The 17,591-nt window shown below is 44.7% G+C and overlaps 1 protein-coding gene and 1 long non-coding RNA gene across 7 annotated transcripts in view; one reads left to right on the forward strand and one right to left on the reverse strand.

Moving 5' to 3' along the window:
- LOC138187651 (uncharacterized) overlaps nt 1–17,591 on the forward strand; it is a 205,238-nt gene that overhangs the window by 93,501 nt on the left and 94,146 nt on the right. The gene's annotated exons all lie outside the window — the stretch shown is intronic.
- The window catches only part of LOC138187643 (uncharacterized), a 46,703-nt gene that overhangs the window by 5,692 nt on the left and 23,420 nt on the right, over nt 1–17,591 (reverse strand). For all 3 annotated transcript variants that reach the window (XR_011175230.1, XM_069128620.1, XM_069128621.1), the window contains exon 3: nt 42–185. Coding sequence is in view for 2 of the 3 variants with exons in the window: in XM_069128620.1 (XP_068984721.1) it covers nt 42–185 (144 nt within the window). In the remaining variant the exon portion in view is untranslated. The remainder of the gene's footprint in view (nt 1–41; nt 186–17,591) is intronic.

Consider the following 17,591-nt stretch of genomic DNA (forward strand, 5'->3'; position numbering starts at 1 on the left):
AAAGTAACTGTACAAGTGGATTAAACGTTATTAAAACTTACCCATTTTCGAGTGTGTCAGCGTGTAAGCTCTCAGAGGTTTGGCAAGCAAAAACGCCGGAACACCGGCTCGAACTAATGCTCCCACTCTTCGGTACATCCTGGCACTTCCGGTACCACTGTTGTTCGACACAACGGAGAACCAGCCTGCAACCAACACAGATCTTCTCGTAAACGTTATCCGATTTTTCTTTCTTACGAAAATTTTCTCGCTTCCGAGCTTTTCGCCTAACTCTATCAACGCGTGCAGAATCTACGTCTAATGTACGTCTAACATTTAGTTCATGGAGCGCAAATGCATGGCTAAAGGCACGATGCAGATGCGTATTTCTTTGGCCAACGTCTATTTCAAACTGCTCGCAGGATATTTTCTACGATCCTGGGGGCAGATACGATATCGTAATAAAGCTCGAGATGGCTAGAACGATCAAAAGGCCTAGCCTGCTACAAACGTGTGGAAAATGTATCGGGTAATATCCAAGGATCGAGAGCTATAAATTTTCGATCGTTCGTAATCGATGGTAATTTGCATTAGGTCGAGTAATTTTATAACTCCGCATGTACGATATATCTATTACGCTTATTACTACGAGAAACTCAGTCGTCGCACTCGGTTGGCATAGTAATTTTCGCTTTCTCGTGCAAGGCAGGACACGCAAGCGATGGCATCTGTGTCAGAGGCCCGGTGCGCCGTCGTTCCACAGTGCTCGTTTCGTCGAGCAGCGGTTCGTTAACGCGTTCGCGCGGTTCATTCTGAAACGGACGTGACAAACGTTACCGTTGCACCGTGGAAATGGCCGTTCCACTTGCCCATGAAAAACTAGCCTTTCGTAAACTCACGTCTGTGCCATCGACGTTATCGTCGATCGACGCTCGATAACTTTTCGCCAAATCGCAACGTGCACTTGACCCGTTTTATTCAGCGATATCGTTCGTCTTAGCCGGTCAAATGATAGATTTCTTCGCCTGCTAAGATCGATCGTTCGGGGATCTCGAGCAAAGAGTCAAACGATACAAGCACGATCCAGCAACGTTGGAAAAATCGGCGATAGATGATGCCGCGCGAGGTTCCAGGCTTAAATTAATAATTTATCGACGATTTGCAGAATATACGCGCGATTCTTCCGATAATTTATAGTCGAATGTAAAAACATCCGCCGGTTGTCCCGGCTTCACGTACAATGGAGGCGTATAAATCGCTGAATCGATTTGCAAGCGGTTTACATCGTATTTCCGCCATCTTGAATTGATTTACAGCTGGTACTAATGCGCGAGTTCCAATGATTGTTTCGTCCTTTCCGCGAAACGTCCTTTCCACGAATGTATTAACGTGGGTGTTTTATCGTCGATACAGCACGTTCGGTTTTATGAGCAACTCGGAATTTATCGTCGATAGGCCACGACTGTCAGGTTAGATTAAATTACAATCTCGTTCCCCAAAGACAAAGAGGCTGCTCGAAGCTTAACGCCGCGCAATAAATTTAACCCCAGGAACTTCTAATTACTTTCTTACGTTCTTCCATTCCGACCAATTTTCACCTTGTTCGTCGTTTATCGGTTTTCCAATCTCTGTCGCGATAAACGATTTTACTATCGCGGATTCGTTTCACGTTTACGAAAATAGAGAAACATTCGCTATCTACTACGTCGAGTAAATCTTCGAAGGATTCTCGTCGAATTTTTGTCAAGTTGCTCCGATCGATTTATAGTTGCAATAATAGTGGCAACTAGGCGATATTCCAGATATTTCAAACTGCGATCCGTTAGTCAAACACGATACATCCAGATAAGTAAAGAGCCACCGTACGATGATATACATTTTAATGCATCGCCGTTGCAGTTCGTTCTATTACAGCTAGCTGGTACTGTTCCGTCATTAATATTCGATTAACCTGTGTCCCGTGAACAATGCAGTCGAGTCGTGGCTCTTCCACGATGTTTCGGCTCGTGGACCAACGACTAGGCTGTCTCGCGAGTCTTCTTTTTTCTCTCTGTTTTTAACTTCCTTCGGATGCGACTCCGATGTCGAGGAAAGTACGGTTGTATGGAAATTGGGTCTGCGACTGTGGAAACGGTAACAGCGCTGATCGTTAAAGTTTGTTAGCGAGATGAAATCAAAGACGGATAACGATAGTCGAAAAGAAAAAAGAAAAAGAAATTCAGCGACTCTACACCGAACTGTAAAGTCGTAAAGTCGATGCTCTGGCAAATATATTTCGTTTACGAAGCAACCGTGCAATTGCGTAAATTAACCTATTTAAACGTTACACCAAGAACGTACGAAAGCTACCCAATTTCTAATCAACGTATTACCTCACACGGATTGCACGCAAAATTGCGTCAAAAGCAATGGCCGAAATATGTATCGGGTGGCCCCTGGAGCTACCATAGCGGTTGGATCAAAGGTACCGGTCAATTACGGTCTGACAAAAAAATTGACGTAGCTTTCTTTTTACCGCAGAGTTTTATACAGCGAAGACAGACAACGTACTCACACACGCGTAACGTCACCTCCAGATAATATCGTTTAATCTTTCGCACGTACTTACCCACGCACACGCGGCTCCCGTGTATAAAGTACGTACACGAGCAATTACATTGGCAAAAATTACGCAAGGAGGAACGGAGCCGTATGCTAATCGTTCGTTGCGAGAAACGAAAAAGAAATCAGGCTATACGGATACTCATTAGGCTCGTGAACATTGCCAAATACATACCGATCCAGATTATTCAGATTCAGATCACTCTCATTATCTCGGAGGTCAGGGCAAGCTGGAAGTAAGAATGAATTCCAGTCGACGACTTTCACGTTGCGTAACGAGTCTTCTCTCCTTTTCTCTCGTTCGCGCGTTCTCTCGCTCTCGTGCACGTGGACACGCGTGAACGCACTGGCCCGGTGTGTGCATCAGCACGTAATTGATGCTGCTTTACGAGCAAATGAATTTAGCTACCAAATGAGGCGATGCTATTTGCCAGTCTTTTTTGGGGGGGGTTCGAGTAATACTCGGCTGGTAAAAAGCGACACTGAAAGAGATAAGACAGCTGTGGATGGACGATGGAATAGGTGTTACGCACTTTTTCCAGCAAATTACACGAATAAGAAGGAGAGCAAGTTTTTATCCGGCGAATGCAAGCGCCCATCGCGACTAAAAATTATACGATATTTCAATTGCAAAGCGTTGAACTAATTACGACTTTCCTACAACTACGATCTACCTTCTCGTCCCTGGAATTCGCTTTCGACAGATGAAAACGCGTATCAAAGCTACGTTATCGAGGATTCTCGAGCCGTCAACCCCGCTATACGTACAGTACCGAATTTCAATCTTCCTTTCAAATTACTTCCAGCCACGTCGTTCGCAATCCGACTTGTCCAGATCGTCCGACAAAATCCCTGGACTTACACCGCAGCCCATCCGACTTTATTTTCAAATTACCCGACGCAAGATTTCACTCTCGACGCGTCAGCCATATTCCATGGTCCATATTCCATCCACGCTGACGCGTTCAATTTGTCTTGGGGCCCGTTTCCCCCTGTGCCGGCTGCTAAATTTCCACGGACGTGATGAGATATAAATGGTAGGTGTCAACGTGCCACGGCGTATGACCGATCCCTGACCATCGCATCGTCTCAACGCGTTGTTGCGCAAGTCGGCCTTCGTCCGCCGGTACGGTCGCTCGTCTTTTCGTCGATTTTCCATGCAAATATCCTCCTCCTTCTTTTGCTGTTCCTCAGAAGTCCCTATCCAAGGGATCGACGATAAATAACGATCACCGTGGGCAAATTGCTGCCTCTTCACGATCGTCGTACTTTTTCCCTGGTGTTACGCGACTGTTCGTGCTGCTCGTTACATGCACGCGTGATCATTCGGGATTAATGGGTTTTTGCAAATGGATCGTACTGGACCATGCAATTTCTCAGTGGTTAGCGTCGGCAGGCCGTTTCAAGGAATTGCGCGTTCCTTCCCCCCTTTTTCCCTCCTTTATTTCTTTATCTCTTTGGATAAACGAGATAAATCGTTGTAACGCAACGATCTCTAAATGTTGAGAAATTTTCCATATTTGTATTCGGAGTGTGTTGCAATCGTCCCTCGAATAGAGCGCAGACGATTAACACTGGATTGTTTCTCGCTTATTCAGCTCGCCAGGCCAAGTTTCTTCTTGCGGATTTTCTTCAAAAAATATGTTTATCCTGTGTCAAAAGACGCGCGTCTTGTTGTCATACGCGTAACTGCATTTATTGAAAAGGTTTGAACTTTCGAGAGAGTTCGTTTCTGTGGGTAACGTACGTTGTGCCGGACGTGATTAATACTTGCACATTTGTTATCTCGTGCCTTTACGATTAGCTAGAAAGTCGAAGCTTTAGAAAAGCTATATTTAGGTGCAATGAAAAATGTTCGTAAATATATTACTACTATTTTTATCCTCTGTATATTGTACTTATCGATATATTTGTTACAATCACGAACGACCGAAGGACTGGAACTCCGTTTTCGCAATTAGTTGCCATTAACATAGAATTTACGTTATTTCCATTGTCTTAATCAATGCTTATGCCATTTCTATTGTCTTAATCAATGGTTTATGCCATTTCTATTGTCTTAATCAATGCTTATGCCATTTCTATTGTCTTAATCAATTACCACCGATATGTCGATATTTCTTATCCTGTATGACGATTATTAATCAAAGCGTCGGCACGCGAAAGATTCTTGCCAACAATTTTATTTCTCTGTTAGATTTATACGAGCTAACAGAGCCGAGTCAACAGTACGTGTACACGTACTTAAACTTAGACGATAAGGATACTTCGGCGTAACCAGAACTTTCCAGGTCGCGCCTTTTCGTAAGAAACACTTTCTTGGTAGCCGATGTTCCCAGGGTCCACATAATCAGCGCGATATTACCGCGAATCTGATAAACGCATTACGTTATACACGAAGGAAGCTTCCGTGACTGCACTTTCCAGCCGAGCTCTATTCCGACGAACGGAGGAATTCAAACGGTATTGTAAGGACGCTCGCCTCGTTCCCAAACCCGCTGACTCGGATGAGACTCGTCGCACGTAACATCGCCGCGTGAAAGGCAATTTTTCAGCATATCGCTTCGCCAGAGACTAGGAAGTCGAGGGATCCTCGTGTTCCAGGAAGATGCGCTATTAACGCGCTCCACTCTGTATACGTATATTATTCTCGCAGTTATCGAGATCGACGATTCGTTGACAGCTTCGTGTCGTAACAATCCTGTTATTTGCTTCGGCGGAATGAATTTATTAGCGAGGACAGACGGAATTGTTAATTGGATCGATAGATGCGTGTGTCGATTAAAATAATGTTGGAACAGTTATCGTTGACAGTAGATACTACGGTATAAAACGATAGAAATTTCCTTGGAAAATGATAGCGCGTAACTGAACGTGGTCGACCAAATATAGAAATATAGAAAACACTCAAAGTGCGGTGTCCCACTTTCCAAAATAGAAACTTCTGTTGCTTTTTGTTATCCATTAATCGGCGGACGTGTAAAGACCGAATCTTAGATTTCACGGTAATAAAATTGCGCTGTTTGCGCTCCTACGTGGGTACAGGCGAGGTTTTCAACCGTGTTAATAGCAAACAAAAATACCGATTTAATTCGCCTTCCGTAAACAATTGTTGACATTTACGTTGGCTTTAAGGTGCGCTTTCTAACACGGCTTTTTCGCAACCCGTGAACTCGCGCTCGTTTTAGAAAATTATTACGTGGTTTTACAGTTATGTAAACAATGCGCAGAACGCCTGTTCGTTGGGAAAAGCAGCAATGAAAATTCTGCTCGTAAAACGGCGAAAAGCGTAGCTCGTCGAATATTTGATATGCGAGAGATTCGTTGAACGCGTCCGTGGATAGCGTGAAAGAAACCTGCACGTTGTTATATCGCAACGTATTAACTTAAAATTTAGAGTAACCTTATTCACGTAATGAAATAACTTCGTTACGTTCGGCAACGCGTAGCTACGTGATATTTCACGTGTAATAGTTCTTGATTTCGTGCATAACCTGAAACGGAAGCAGTCACGTTGTACGACTGTCTGAAATTGACTTTCGTACGTACAAATTTTCTCGAAGTACTTAGTTGCCGATTAACATCGTTCTTGTATTCTCTTTCCCTGATAAAAGATTAGCGGAATAATTAATCAATACGGATATATCTAGGTGCCCCGTCAGGCATTCTAATTGATTCGAAGAGTACTCGTGAATACCGTAACCGTCCATCTCAAACTAGTTGTCAACAGTACTCTGAATAATTTGAACGTTGCTCTGCAACTTTTTACGCGTCATACTCCAGATAAACACAGATATCACGTAACGTTGCTTGTACTTATTTCGCTTTTAGAAGAAACGCAGTTGTACGTTCCACTTTCCCAGTGAGCTGCTCGATTACCCGTTCTGCAATTATCGTCACCGTATATCATCGAGCTTTTCATCATGCAAACAACGGTTCGCTGGTATCCAACGTTCCGCACACTGTGTAATAGCGCGCGTGCAATATCCGTTGACGAGCTCCGTGTTGCTCCGTTACAACGATTTACAATTAAAAGCGAATTAATCAATCCGAAGGCGAGCCGGTCCGGCCCCGGCATACGTTTACGCGCAATCTCAACCGCATTCAACGATTCCTCTCACTCGTATATCTTTGCCATGGTTTCCGTCATTTTAAACTCCCGCCTGAATAGTTCCACCGTAATAATCACCGGCTGAAATAGTTGGCTCGTTTTTCAAGCGTAACACACCGGGCCGCGACAGTTATGCACACGGAAGACACCGTTCAAGGTGGAACGAGTTCCTGTTAGCGATGGGAACGACACCCTCGCGATAGTTTCGCGGAAAACGTTCCACCGCTTTTTCAACGTGGCTGATTATTCGTTCCATTCGCGTACGTCGCGCCGTCGTGCGTGTCCGATAGCTGACACCTCGGCCAACGTATCCGTATCGAGCCTCCTTATACACTGGCTGCAGCGAGCCGTCCATTCTACGATTCTACGGTCGCTTCGATTCGCCGGTCGATGTTTTTCCGTCAGCTGGTTCTTGGAATTTCGTTTAGTGTTCCTTCTCAGCCAGCTACTGGCAGGCTGGTATGGTTTAATTGTAATTTATTTGCGGGTTGTCTCGAACGTTGCAAGCGTGGTATGCGCGTAAGGATACGGTAGAGGTTTTTGGTTCTTCGAGTTTCGTTCAGCGCGTCTTTCTTCAGGGTGCTTGGTTTAGTATGCTACGAACGTAATTTACTTTTCGGTTATTTCAAACGTCGGAACAAGATACGTAGAATACAAGGATTTAGCGAATCTTTTGGCTCTTCGAGTTCCATTTATTTTATTCCCTCGAAGAAGCAAACAGACACGCTAACGTTTTGGCGTATGGCTGTCGTTAAGTATTTGTTTCGAGGCTTTCGACCGTCGTTAGAATTAGTTCCATCGCTAGTTCCTGTTAATCGCTGTAACATATCCCTGAACGAAATGGGTGACACACGATCGCCACGTGTATCCTTGTTAATCCGGCATACGATCTGTACCACGGTCGTTCACACCTGGTTATTTAACGCTATAATTCACCACGCTCTGCGTAACAATTTGCAACTGAATCGATACGATCGTTTTTCATCTTCTCGTCAACTCGACCGTGATCAATGGCGACTTTTGTTCAATGAAAAGAAATCGTCGTGACGTATTATTTCTAGCGTTGGCAATGAAGCGTTTCGATATCTTCGATCCTCTAAGGACCTTTGTTCAATTTCAAATTGCCATCTCGATTCGTATCGCATAATGTACGCGTGACACGATTAATTTATCAAATCATTCGGTCGTGATTTAAATTGTATTCAAAATAAACAAATGTTCATTACGATCGGTCGGTTTCTCGCGGTAACGCGCTCGATTGTCTTCGATGCGTTACGACTATCACAAGTAACAAGTTACAAGTACCATCGAAAGTTCCATCAATCTTTCCCATTCAAACTATCCTATTATCTTAACAGTATACATTTTCTTATATTACTCCGGTATGAGATTGCCATTAAACGGATTAACATTTTACGTGTAACAACGTCAAAGAGGAAATTTGCGATAGTAACAGTTAGCGTATAAAACAAGAGACGTTGTGTAAGTCGGGCAATTGCAAGAGTACCACGAGAGATCGTGAAACGAGTGTCAGTTTGAAAGCATATTCGTATTCTAAAACGTTTATAGGATTGGGAAAAAATTGTTAAATACCTTGATTACAATCGCAGATTAATTTACAAATTAAGACGTCGAATGTGAAGGATTTGTAATCGCGGTACAACGCGAAACAGAGTCTGTACAACCATTTACGAGTCTGCATCGCCTTTCCTCTCTACTCGTATGAAAAAAAAAGAAGAAAAGAAGAAACGGTATCTTGGACACCGCCTTATCGTATTCCAAAGCAGCACAGGCGACAAATTTTGCAATCTGACGCGCGTAAGTAACATTGACGCGGGCCGCGGTCGCTGCCCGATCATTAATCAAGCTCACGATCAGTCTGTTCTAACAAATATCGAATTATATATCGCGTACGTAGGTAGTATCTCGACTTTCTATCTTGGGGGATCGTTGCACAGCGTCTCCGGACCGATACGTTCACGATCCTCGTAAATTCACTCGTAAACCGTACGTTGTAGGCTGAGACGAAAAATTAAATCGATCCCTCGCCCATAGCCTCCGGTTAGGATCGTTGCTTATGCAACCGTGCCGCGTCGATACTTTCGAGAATACGGGGGCCCGGTGAAGCACACCGATTCAGTTAAATGCTTTCTCTCCTTTCCAACCTCCTTGAGATTACGACCTTGTCCCGGCTCTCTTGTCCAGCCACTCTCGATTTCTTCCGGGCTGGCCAGCCACCAGCCCCTACCGCCGACTAATCTGCTGCGTTTTTCGCTTCTTTTTTCTCTTCTGTTCACGCCCGTTTCGAAACCGATTACCGATTTACCCGAACGGATCCGCTCGGTGATATTTCGTGCTTTGTTGCGCAACTATTCCTCGCGTTCCGATCGATTTGCCAAGTACCAAAGTAGAATGGACTCGTGCTGTTTATTCCGCGCTCTGACATTTTCGAATTGCGCTTCGTTTTTCGCGTAATTGCGGATGCGGCAATAGCGAATAGCCACGGGATCGGCTTCCATTCTCCCGTACACGACTCCTGCGTAATTTTTCAGCAATTTCAACGACATTTAAATCGAGGCATCAAATTTTTCGAATATTTTTTTACCATTTGGATAGCGTGCTTAGGATCGTTATCGCGTTGCAAAATAAACGGCTTTCCAATTGGTCGTTGCCGAGACGGCGCTGCATTCTGCCGCAGAATTTGCGAGTATCATCCAGTTATTAATTTTCCATAAATACGAACCAAATCTCCCATACCCAGAAACCATTACAGATAATGATAAAATAATCACTGAGACCATTACCGACTCTCCAGCATCTCTTGCCTGTGGCTTCAAATGTGTTTTCTCGTATCTCTGTTCTTTGCATGCTCGTGCATACCGGCGCGTCTTATTACCAAAAATTTCCAGTTTCGATTCATCCGTCTATGCAACATCTGTTTTCAATCTACCGCCTGCGTTAATGACGATTCTCAGCAGATACGAGCTTTTTCTGTTCGCTTCATCTTCCCATGGTAATGGTTTCCTGATAGCGATGCATTTTTTTCACAGCTCAAATTGTAGGCGCTCTACAGCATTCCGAACATCTCGTTTGACCAAGATCTTGTCCGATCAACGATCTCGTCTCTCTCTCTCTCTTTTTGTTTTTCGTTCTTCCTTTCTTCGATAGAACCGAGAGATGAGCCGCCGGAGATTGAAAATATTCGCAAAGACAGACAAAACGTTAAACGAGCGTCCGAGACGCAGATGGAGACGCGGACGCGATTTGACTTTTTCGAGGAATGCGAGCGCGCGCGAGAACGTTTCCCTCGAGTTGCAACATTCTCTAGCCTTGAAATCGTAACTCCAACGATTCTCAGAGCCGCTCCGTTGCCCGGTGATCGCAAGGTTGTGCCAGTAATCAGGATATACCACGATCCTTTCGAGCAAACCGGTCACGAGGACCCGCGAGGTGCATCGTCGTGTTGCAACGTCAGAAGGGTGCACGCGGCTGCGCATTCTTTCGAAAGGGAACAAAGTGCGCCGGTTAGGCGCTAACAATACCCACGGACATGCCACACGTTCTATTAGCCGCGTTGGCAATCGGTAACGAGTGTCAGCGAATGCACCGTCCTCGTCGGCTCTTTCCGAACGCTGTTTCGCTCGCTGCGTACGCGTACCCGATGTACGTGAAAAAGTCGAGGAGCAGAGGAATTAGCCGTGACCTTGGACAGACGCAATCTCCGAAAAGCGTTAATCCGCGTGTTCGATGTATTTTTCTATTAAAAAAGAAAAAAAAAAAAAAAGAAAATATCATCGTCTTTTCGCTCGTATCGTTGCTTCGATGTTACGCGCTGTATAATAACAGTAAACAACATTCATTTATTCTACTATTTCGTTTTACGCGACACGCCCATCAGCCTAAACGCCACCATAAATCAAACATCGCTACAACTTGTTCTTGCACGAACTCCGGAATCCTTTATTACACGAAAAGTAAGATTCGAACAGCCGCTAACCGCGTATCTTTAATTACAGGCTGTCCCTTAAACAGTCGCTAGGAGGAAGAAACATACGGTATCACTCGACGCGTTGTCGATTTCACGATGGAACGCCTCGCTGACCGGCAGGTAGCTAGTAATCTCCAGTTCGAGCGTTTCTCTCCGTCTTTGTCCGTTTCTTTCTCCATCGTGCTCGGTGTATCTCTTTTAGAAAAAAGTCGATCAACCCGTGAGGCAGGGATCGCGAGGGAATCAAAAAGCCACGTAACGAACAACGCAACCTGTAATTAACGCGCACGGGGCTTGCAAGGCTCGGCATTATCGTTCAGCCACTAGCTGGACCGCTATTACTTCCTCTACCATCGGCTCTGTTTCCTTTACCGTAGGTCAAGGTCTTTCAGTGCACGCTACTATCGATGCAACGAGTTTAAAGACCCGCGGAGATCCAGGAAGCTGGTCGATGACGCGATACTGCAAGTCACAGTCGCGTGAAAAAGGTCGATACAACGCGTCGCTCGCTCTCGTACTGTTACGCTCGCGAGACCGCGCATTCGTCGACTTTCATCGTCGAACGCGTTTCGGTTACGCCCGATCGACGACGTTTCTCCGAGTTTCTCCTTGACAACCGGCAGAACGATCCAAATTCGAGCAGACAGCTGGTAGTTGGTTGTATATTTCTACTTCTACCGAAAGAAACACCGTACAATATTCGTACGATTGGACACGCACGCTTAAACGTGCACCTGCAACGAAACAACTAGATTCTGTCCAAGTAATGCAAATAACGCTTATAACGAGATACGTAAGCGATGTAGTTGGCAAAATTGCATTCACGTGCTTGCTCGCTAGAAAGTACAACGTAACTTTGAATACGCAACTGGAATGGATTACACACTTTCGTCCCCTCAGACGTAAATAAATCAATAGAATAATGTAGGAAGCAATAACGTTTTCAGCAGTGCGCATTAACCCCGGTACCACCACGACGTCGGTGAATATGCGAACACCGCGATAACCAATGGAGAATGAGCAACCGTTGAAGGTCCGCGGCTAAGCTCCTCTATGCTGAACCGAGAACGAGAACCGAGAGAGCCAGGACCGTCTCTGCTTCATTTCCATCTAGGCGAAACGGCTCTCACGAACCCCTGGTGCTGAACACGAGCACCAAGACTGGCAACGACTTCCTATGCAGTCGTTCGGGCTCGGCCAATCCACGAATAGAATCCCATTATCGCCGCAAATTATATTATTAATTGACCAAGCGGATAGCGCGCTATTCGAAGGATCCGGGCACGGTGGCCGTAACCGCAGCAATTGCGACTCCTCGGTTCCCCCTTTCGGCAACGAGTCGTTCCATCAGACATCGCCATAGGATATTTTCTTCGATGCAGCCGAGCAAACCACCGAAAGCACCCTGCGCGCAGCCACGTGCATCCCCCTGTTGGCCGCGGCCCCCCATGAGCCAAGGGTTAAACGACTCGTTTAACCTCGGCTTCGTGGCTGTTGGCGGTGGATCACGTGGTCCACTCTCTTTTCATTCCCCGCGGCTCGTCGGTTCGCCCATCTCTGTTTAGTGGACCGTGCTCGTGCAGCAGCCGTATCATCAGCGCCTCGAACATGGCCTGGCATTAGCTCGCGTGGCTATAATACTGGAAGCGAGTCCGCGAAACCGGAAGCGATTAGTCAGATTACGTGATCGGAGGCACCGTTCGAAGCTGAGCCGCGCTAAGCGTGCCTCTCCCTGTCTGTCTCTCGGTGTGTACATGTGCTACCGGTAGTCACATATACACGCTGGTCCCCCCTGGATCGTCGGCTCGTCCTGGAAGTCGCGTCCGGGGACTCGTTTCATTGGATTAAGTCAACTCGCTGGACCGGTAGCTACGAGTTTGTTCACATGGCATGATGCTAGAACGGTGATGCGTCTCGCGGCTCCTTTTGCTTTTCTAGCTTGGACGGAAGAGCAACGCGATGGTGTTAAACTTGGCCAGGTTTTACGTGTGCCAACGTGTCGTAGAGCTCGGCGAGGTTGAAAGTTCTCGCAAAACGGTGCGAGTACGCACGGTGTAACACGCCTGATGTTTTTACAGCGTGGCTCCGCTCTAACACGATTAGCAGAACGAAGGGAAGCTAAGCGAACATCTGGATAAAATTGAGAATCGCTCGGTGTTGGACGGGTTTTTGCGTTACGCTGTTAACAATTAGGCGTAAAAAGTTTAATAGTAGAAAATTTGCCAACAAAAAGACGCCAGTAAGTACGATTACGTTGGGATGGTGGCGCGACTAGATGATTCAGTACATAACTGTAGTTCTGAACGAACTCTGATTGTGAATGATCGAGCAACCGTGCCTGAACAAGGTGGAAATCGGCGCCGAGGAATTGGGTAGCTGAGAATGACCGATGATCGGTTTGGTACTATGGGTTCGACTGGGAAAAGAATTACACAAAAACGAGCGATTAGCTGGCGACTTCAGCTTGTCCAAAGAAGTAGATTCGCCGTTATTCTTTGGTAATGTTCTCAAGATTTCTGAACTCGAGATGGAAAGAATTTCGCCGTTCGGGCTTTGGCTAGTTGTACGAACTAAGAGATTTAATTAAAACATTCACGTAACAGTAGCGTCGTAAAGGAATTATCAAGAGTTAAGCGATAACGTATCGATGCAGTTTTACGTTTAGCACATACGACACCTTCGGTAATTTCAAAGAAATTCTCTAGCAGCGAAATTATTTGCTCGAACGATCGAGTTTCGCGACGAGAAATGACGTCAAAAATTAATTATAATTGCTGTTTAGTCAAGGATATAGTCCAATTATCGATAAAAAAATATTATGGGAAGAGATGAGTTTTCTAACAGTCGCGTGTCTACTCTCTTGACACAATGGCAACTACTTGTTGAAAGGATCTCTCGTGGATAAAGTTTCGTTTAAATTTTCTATGTAAAGCTGCATCTGCTCTATTTCTTCTTTCGTCCAATAGAGTCGAATTTAACAGTTGCTCTCACAAGTACAAGTAAGAGTAATAGGTGGATGAACTGTAGCTCCCGCACAGACAGTAAAAAAAGTCATCTAGTCGTATTAAATGATCTAATTAGTCGGTCGCAATTATACCAATGCAATTGGACTAACCAGTGCAGGATGTAATACGTTTACTGTTTAACAGCTTTTATTATCAACAGACTAGTTCTAAAGTTCCCATACATCGGTGAAAAATGTCCGATATACGCGAAACGCGATAGCAATGAATCGTCGTAAGCCGAGTTTCTTTTATTCATATTTCGTCTGTGTATTAATTTCCTGTAATTGTGTTCAGTTCGTTGCACGTCTCTGTTTGCGTAAACTCGTAGATTGAAAGCGTTTTACTAGGTTCGAAAGTTGGTCGGACTTTATTCTTCGTTCAGTTCTATTTGCGAGCGTTTTCGTATCGCTTCCAGTAAAGGCAAATTCTTCGTTGAATTAACGCAACACCAAGCGTAATCTTTAAAGCGCGTTAAAGTCTAAGTTTTGCGGTATTCCTGATCCGTTTCTCTCATCCGTCACAGTTCAACCGCGGTCCATACAGCTTCCTTTTCCTTGTGTGGCCTAAGTGGCCACTTTGGCGGAGGCAGACCGACGGTGGCGTTCTGGAAAAGCAATCAGAGACGACTACGAAATTACAGGATGCCAAGTGCAACGGGAGCGCAGTTGGGCCGATACGTTGCTGACCCGTTTCCCTCGATCGCCATCCAAAGAGAATTTTTCGGTTAGCGAAACTCCTCTTCTGCTTCGTTGCGGCTTTACCCACGGCTAGCGTAACATTGTTACGTGTCATTTTCTAAGGGAATGCGCGTTTCGCCGCCCGACCGACTCTACCGTGCCGTGGAAGCGCCACCTTTTTTCTCCTTTTGTTTTTGAAGAAACGTCTGATGATTGTTTTACGGCTGCCGAGCTGTGGTTCTCTTGGGAAACTGTTCATTACCGACGCGTGAAAATTACCGGTTTCGTGTACGCTGGTCTTTATTTTTGCCTTCAAAGAAGGAGCGAATGGTGTCCTTTCTTTACTCGTTTCGTAATTTTCACTCGATATTTGCCTTGTATCCCCGTGAATTTGTAGAGAAATGCCAGGACACTGGGAAAAACTTTGCTACCCGATTATAAGCGAGGAAACCGACGGGCGGCCGTTATCAAGACAGCAGCCTTTCAATTGCAGAATATTTCGAGAAAATGTACTCTTCGGACTGAGAATCGAATGGATCGTTTAGAATTTTTTGTCAAGTGCAATTGTACGTCAATTTATTCCAGGATATAACAAATATGCTGTTGCATCGCGAATTAAATTTCTCGCGTCAAACTGTACGTATCTATAAACTGGCTGTCTATCAAATATGTCGAAAGTTCAAAATTTATCACAGTTGATATACGTGTGATCTACGGCGGCAACAGTCCATAACAAGCTTCAACGGTAGATAACAGCTAATAGCTTTACAAATCATGTAGCAACAGCTAACAATCTTATTACTCCTTTAATGCTCGCAAAGTTCGAGTCATTTCAAACTCAAATAATTCATCGTAGAAGTGTTTTCGTGCCTGTGCAAATCGACCAGTCCTTACGAGCTATCTACAACACCATTATAGGAGTAAAAACACCTGTACTATCCTACAAGCCTTAATCCTCCGAGCGCGAGCACCTTGATCCATAAATCATGAAATAACATAGATATGTAACAATTCCGAAGAATAATTTCAAACGCGTTGAAATGTGCTATGCAAATCGACGAGACCAGTTTTTAGTGAAATTGTACAGTCACGCGGTTCAATCTTACGTACGTACGTCTCGCGCATAAACTCACACCTCGAAACATCTTAGGGACTATAATCGGTGCGGGCATTCAGTCGATAAAAAGACGTACGAGTATAATCAAAATAGCTGGCAATAGATTGCGTTCTAACTACCTTCCACGAAGAAGTACGTCGACAACGTACAACCAGGCTTTCGTATATTCGTTTTCGAGAGAAACAATTTCGACGCGTGTAAGAAAATTAGCGTGACAGCGGTCTCATTAAGCGGGCGCAGTCTCGGTCAGTAACTCGATTCAAATTTCGACCAACGAAGCTCACAGACAGCTTGCTACCTCCGCGGGAAGCACGCGGAAATTCTCACGCCAGAGTATGAATTATTTATAAATATTGGTCGGTGAATTATTACGACTGCGCGGCGTGCAGCGTGGCTATTATAATAGAAATCCAGCCACGAGGGTGGTTATTTACGATCGAGACGTTGCGAGCGCCCGTAGGGGACTCGCTCGAAAGCACGTCATTCTTCGAGAACCGAACATCGAGAAACTCGTTCAAGACGGTGCGGGACGTGCACGTGACTCGGCGTGACGCTCGCTACGCGCGAACGCCAAACGTAACTAGAGAAGAGCAATCTCTGATAGGTCGTGGCATCTTTATGTTAATCCGCGCTTCATTGTATTTTACGATCGAAACTACTTATTCAACGAAGCTTCGCGACTTTCTAAGCGGCTAGAGCCGGTCGCCTGCTTAGGCTCGGATCTTTCGTTGAAGAAAGTTTAACGGAAGCATTTTTTTATAAATATCAAATCTTGCTTCGAAGCGAATTGGTAGTTAAGTCTTGTTCCATAAAATATTGTTGGGTCAGACGTATTCGGACGAGTTTGGACAGACAAAATCATCGTTCGAAGTTGTTAGAGCTTAAAATTCGTAAGGTGTTATAAAATTTGTGACTATCATTCGCCTTTCGATCTTTTCGATATTATACGCGCAATTTTGCTAGCCTCGAAGAAGAAGCTTTCGACGAATTTTTCTGATTCAGACGACGCGAATATTAGACGAACAGAAGCACGGAAAACCATAGCGATCGGTCCTCATACTGAACGTGAAAATAACACTCGCGGTGCCGAAGAATGCTCCTTCGTTTTCGCAGGCCAGTGGACTCGGAACAACGTTTCACAAAAGGTTAGAAGACTTTAGCTATAACTATGGAAATTAACAACCCACAGAGCGTCAATGAAGTAACAGAATCAATTATTAGTAACGACTTTCTTGACTTAATAGTTTTCCCAACAAACTTGTATTTCGCCAATGCAATGAAAAATCATATAAAACTTACGAGACTTTGGAATGCGCCGATACAACCAATCGTGAAATAGAAAAGTTTGTTGGATTGCTAATTTTGATGGCACACAAACGGGTGTTGCGATATCGTCGTGTAAGAAAGGTAGTGGACCACAGGCGTTTCTGCGTAAGTCTCGGTTAATTATGCGTTAAATATATTCCCGAGAGATCGCAGCAAGCGAAACGATAAAATCGCGAAACTGCCAACGCCTGGTTCGTCAGATATATAAATCGGACGATCGAATATTTCGATGAGTGGAGTACAAAGAGAAAGGGAAAGTGTTAGGATCTATCAAACAGATGACTCGAGGAAGTGACTTTCTTCGCGGATGTTTGGCAACCGTGTTGATTGATTAGTTTTGAAATAATGGAAAGTATTGCAGGAAGGAAGTAACATAGCGAAGTTTCCTACTGGCGAAAACAATCTGTTGAAAGTTTCCAACGCGGCATAGAGTTCGCCGGTACCACCCATGAGAGTTTCACGACTAATAAATCGTTCCTTTCCTAATCTACTTGTAAAGTAGTACGATACGTTACGAGCAACGGAGACGCATTAAAAAATTTGCCACGAAATTCACCTTGATCTTGAAAGTCAAGGTAAAACGTTTCTTTTCGCGGTAGAATTGCAACCTGATAATAGTGCAGTATCGTAAAAGAAAAGAGTTTGATTAGAGATCGGTTGAAAATAGAAAAAACCGTGTCATCGTCCTTCTGTGGTTAGTTTACATTAAAGAGCGCCTATGTGACTAAAGTCACCTGGTTCTTGCAAAACATGAGCGTGCAGAGATACGAGAAAAACAATAAACAAC

This window comes from Bombus flavifrons, chromosome 15 (genome assembly GCF_040668555.2).
Source record: "Bombus flavifrons isolate JBK064 chromosome 15, iyBomFlav1_principal, whole genome shotgun sequence".
In the NCBI taxonomy this organism is placed as follows: Eukaryota; Metazoa; Arthropoda; class Insecta; order Hymenoptera; family Apidae; genus Bombus; species Bombus flavifrons.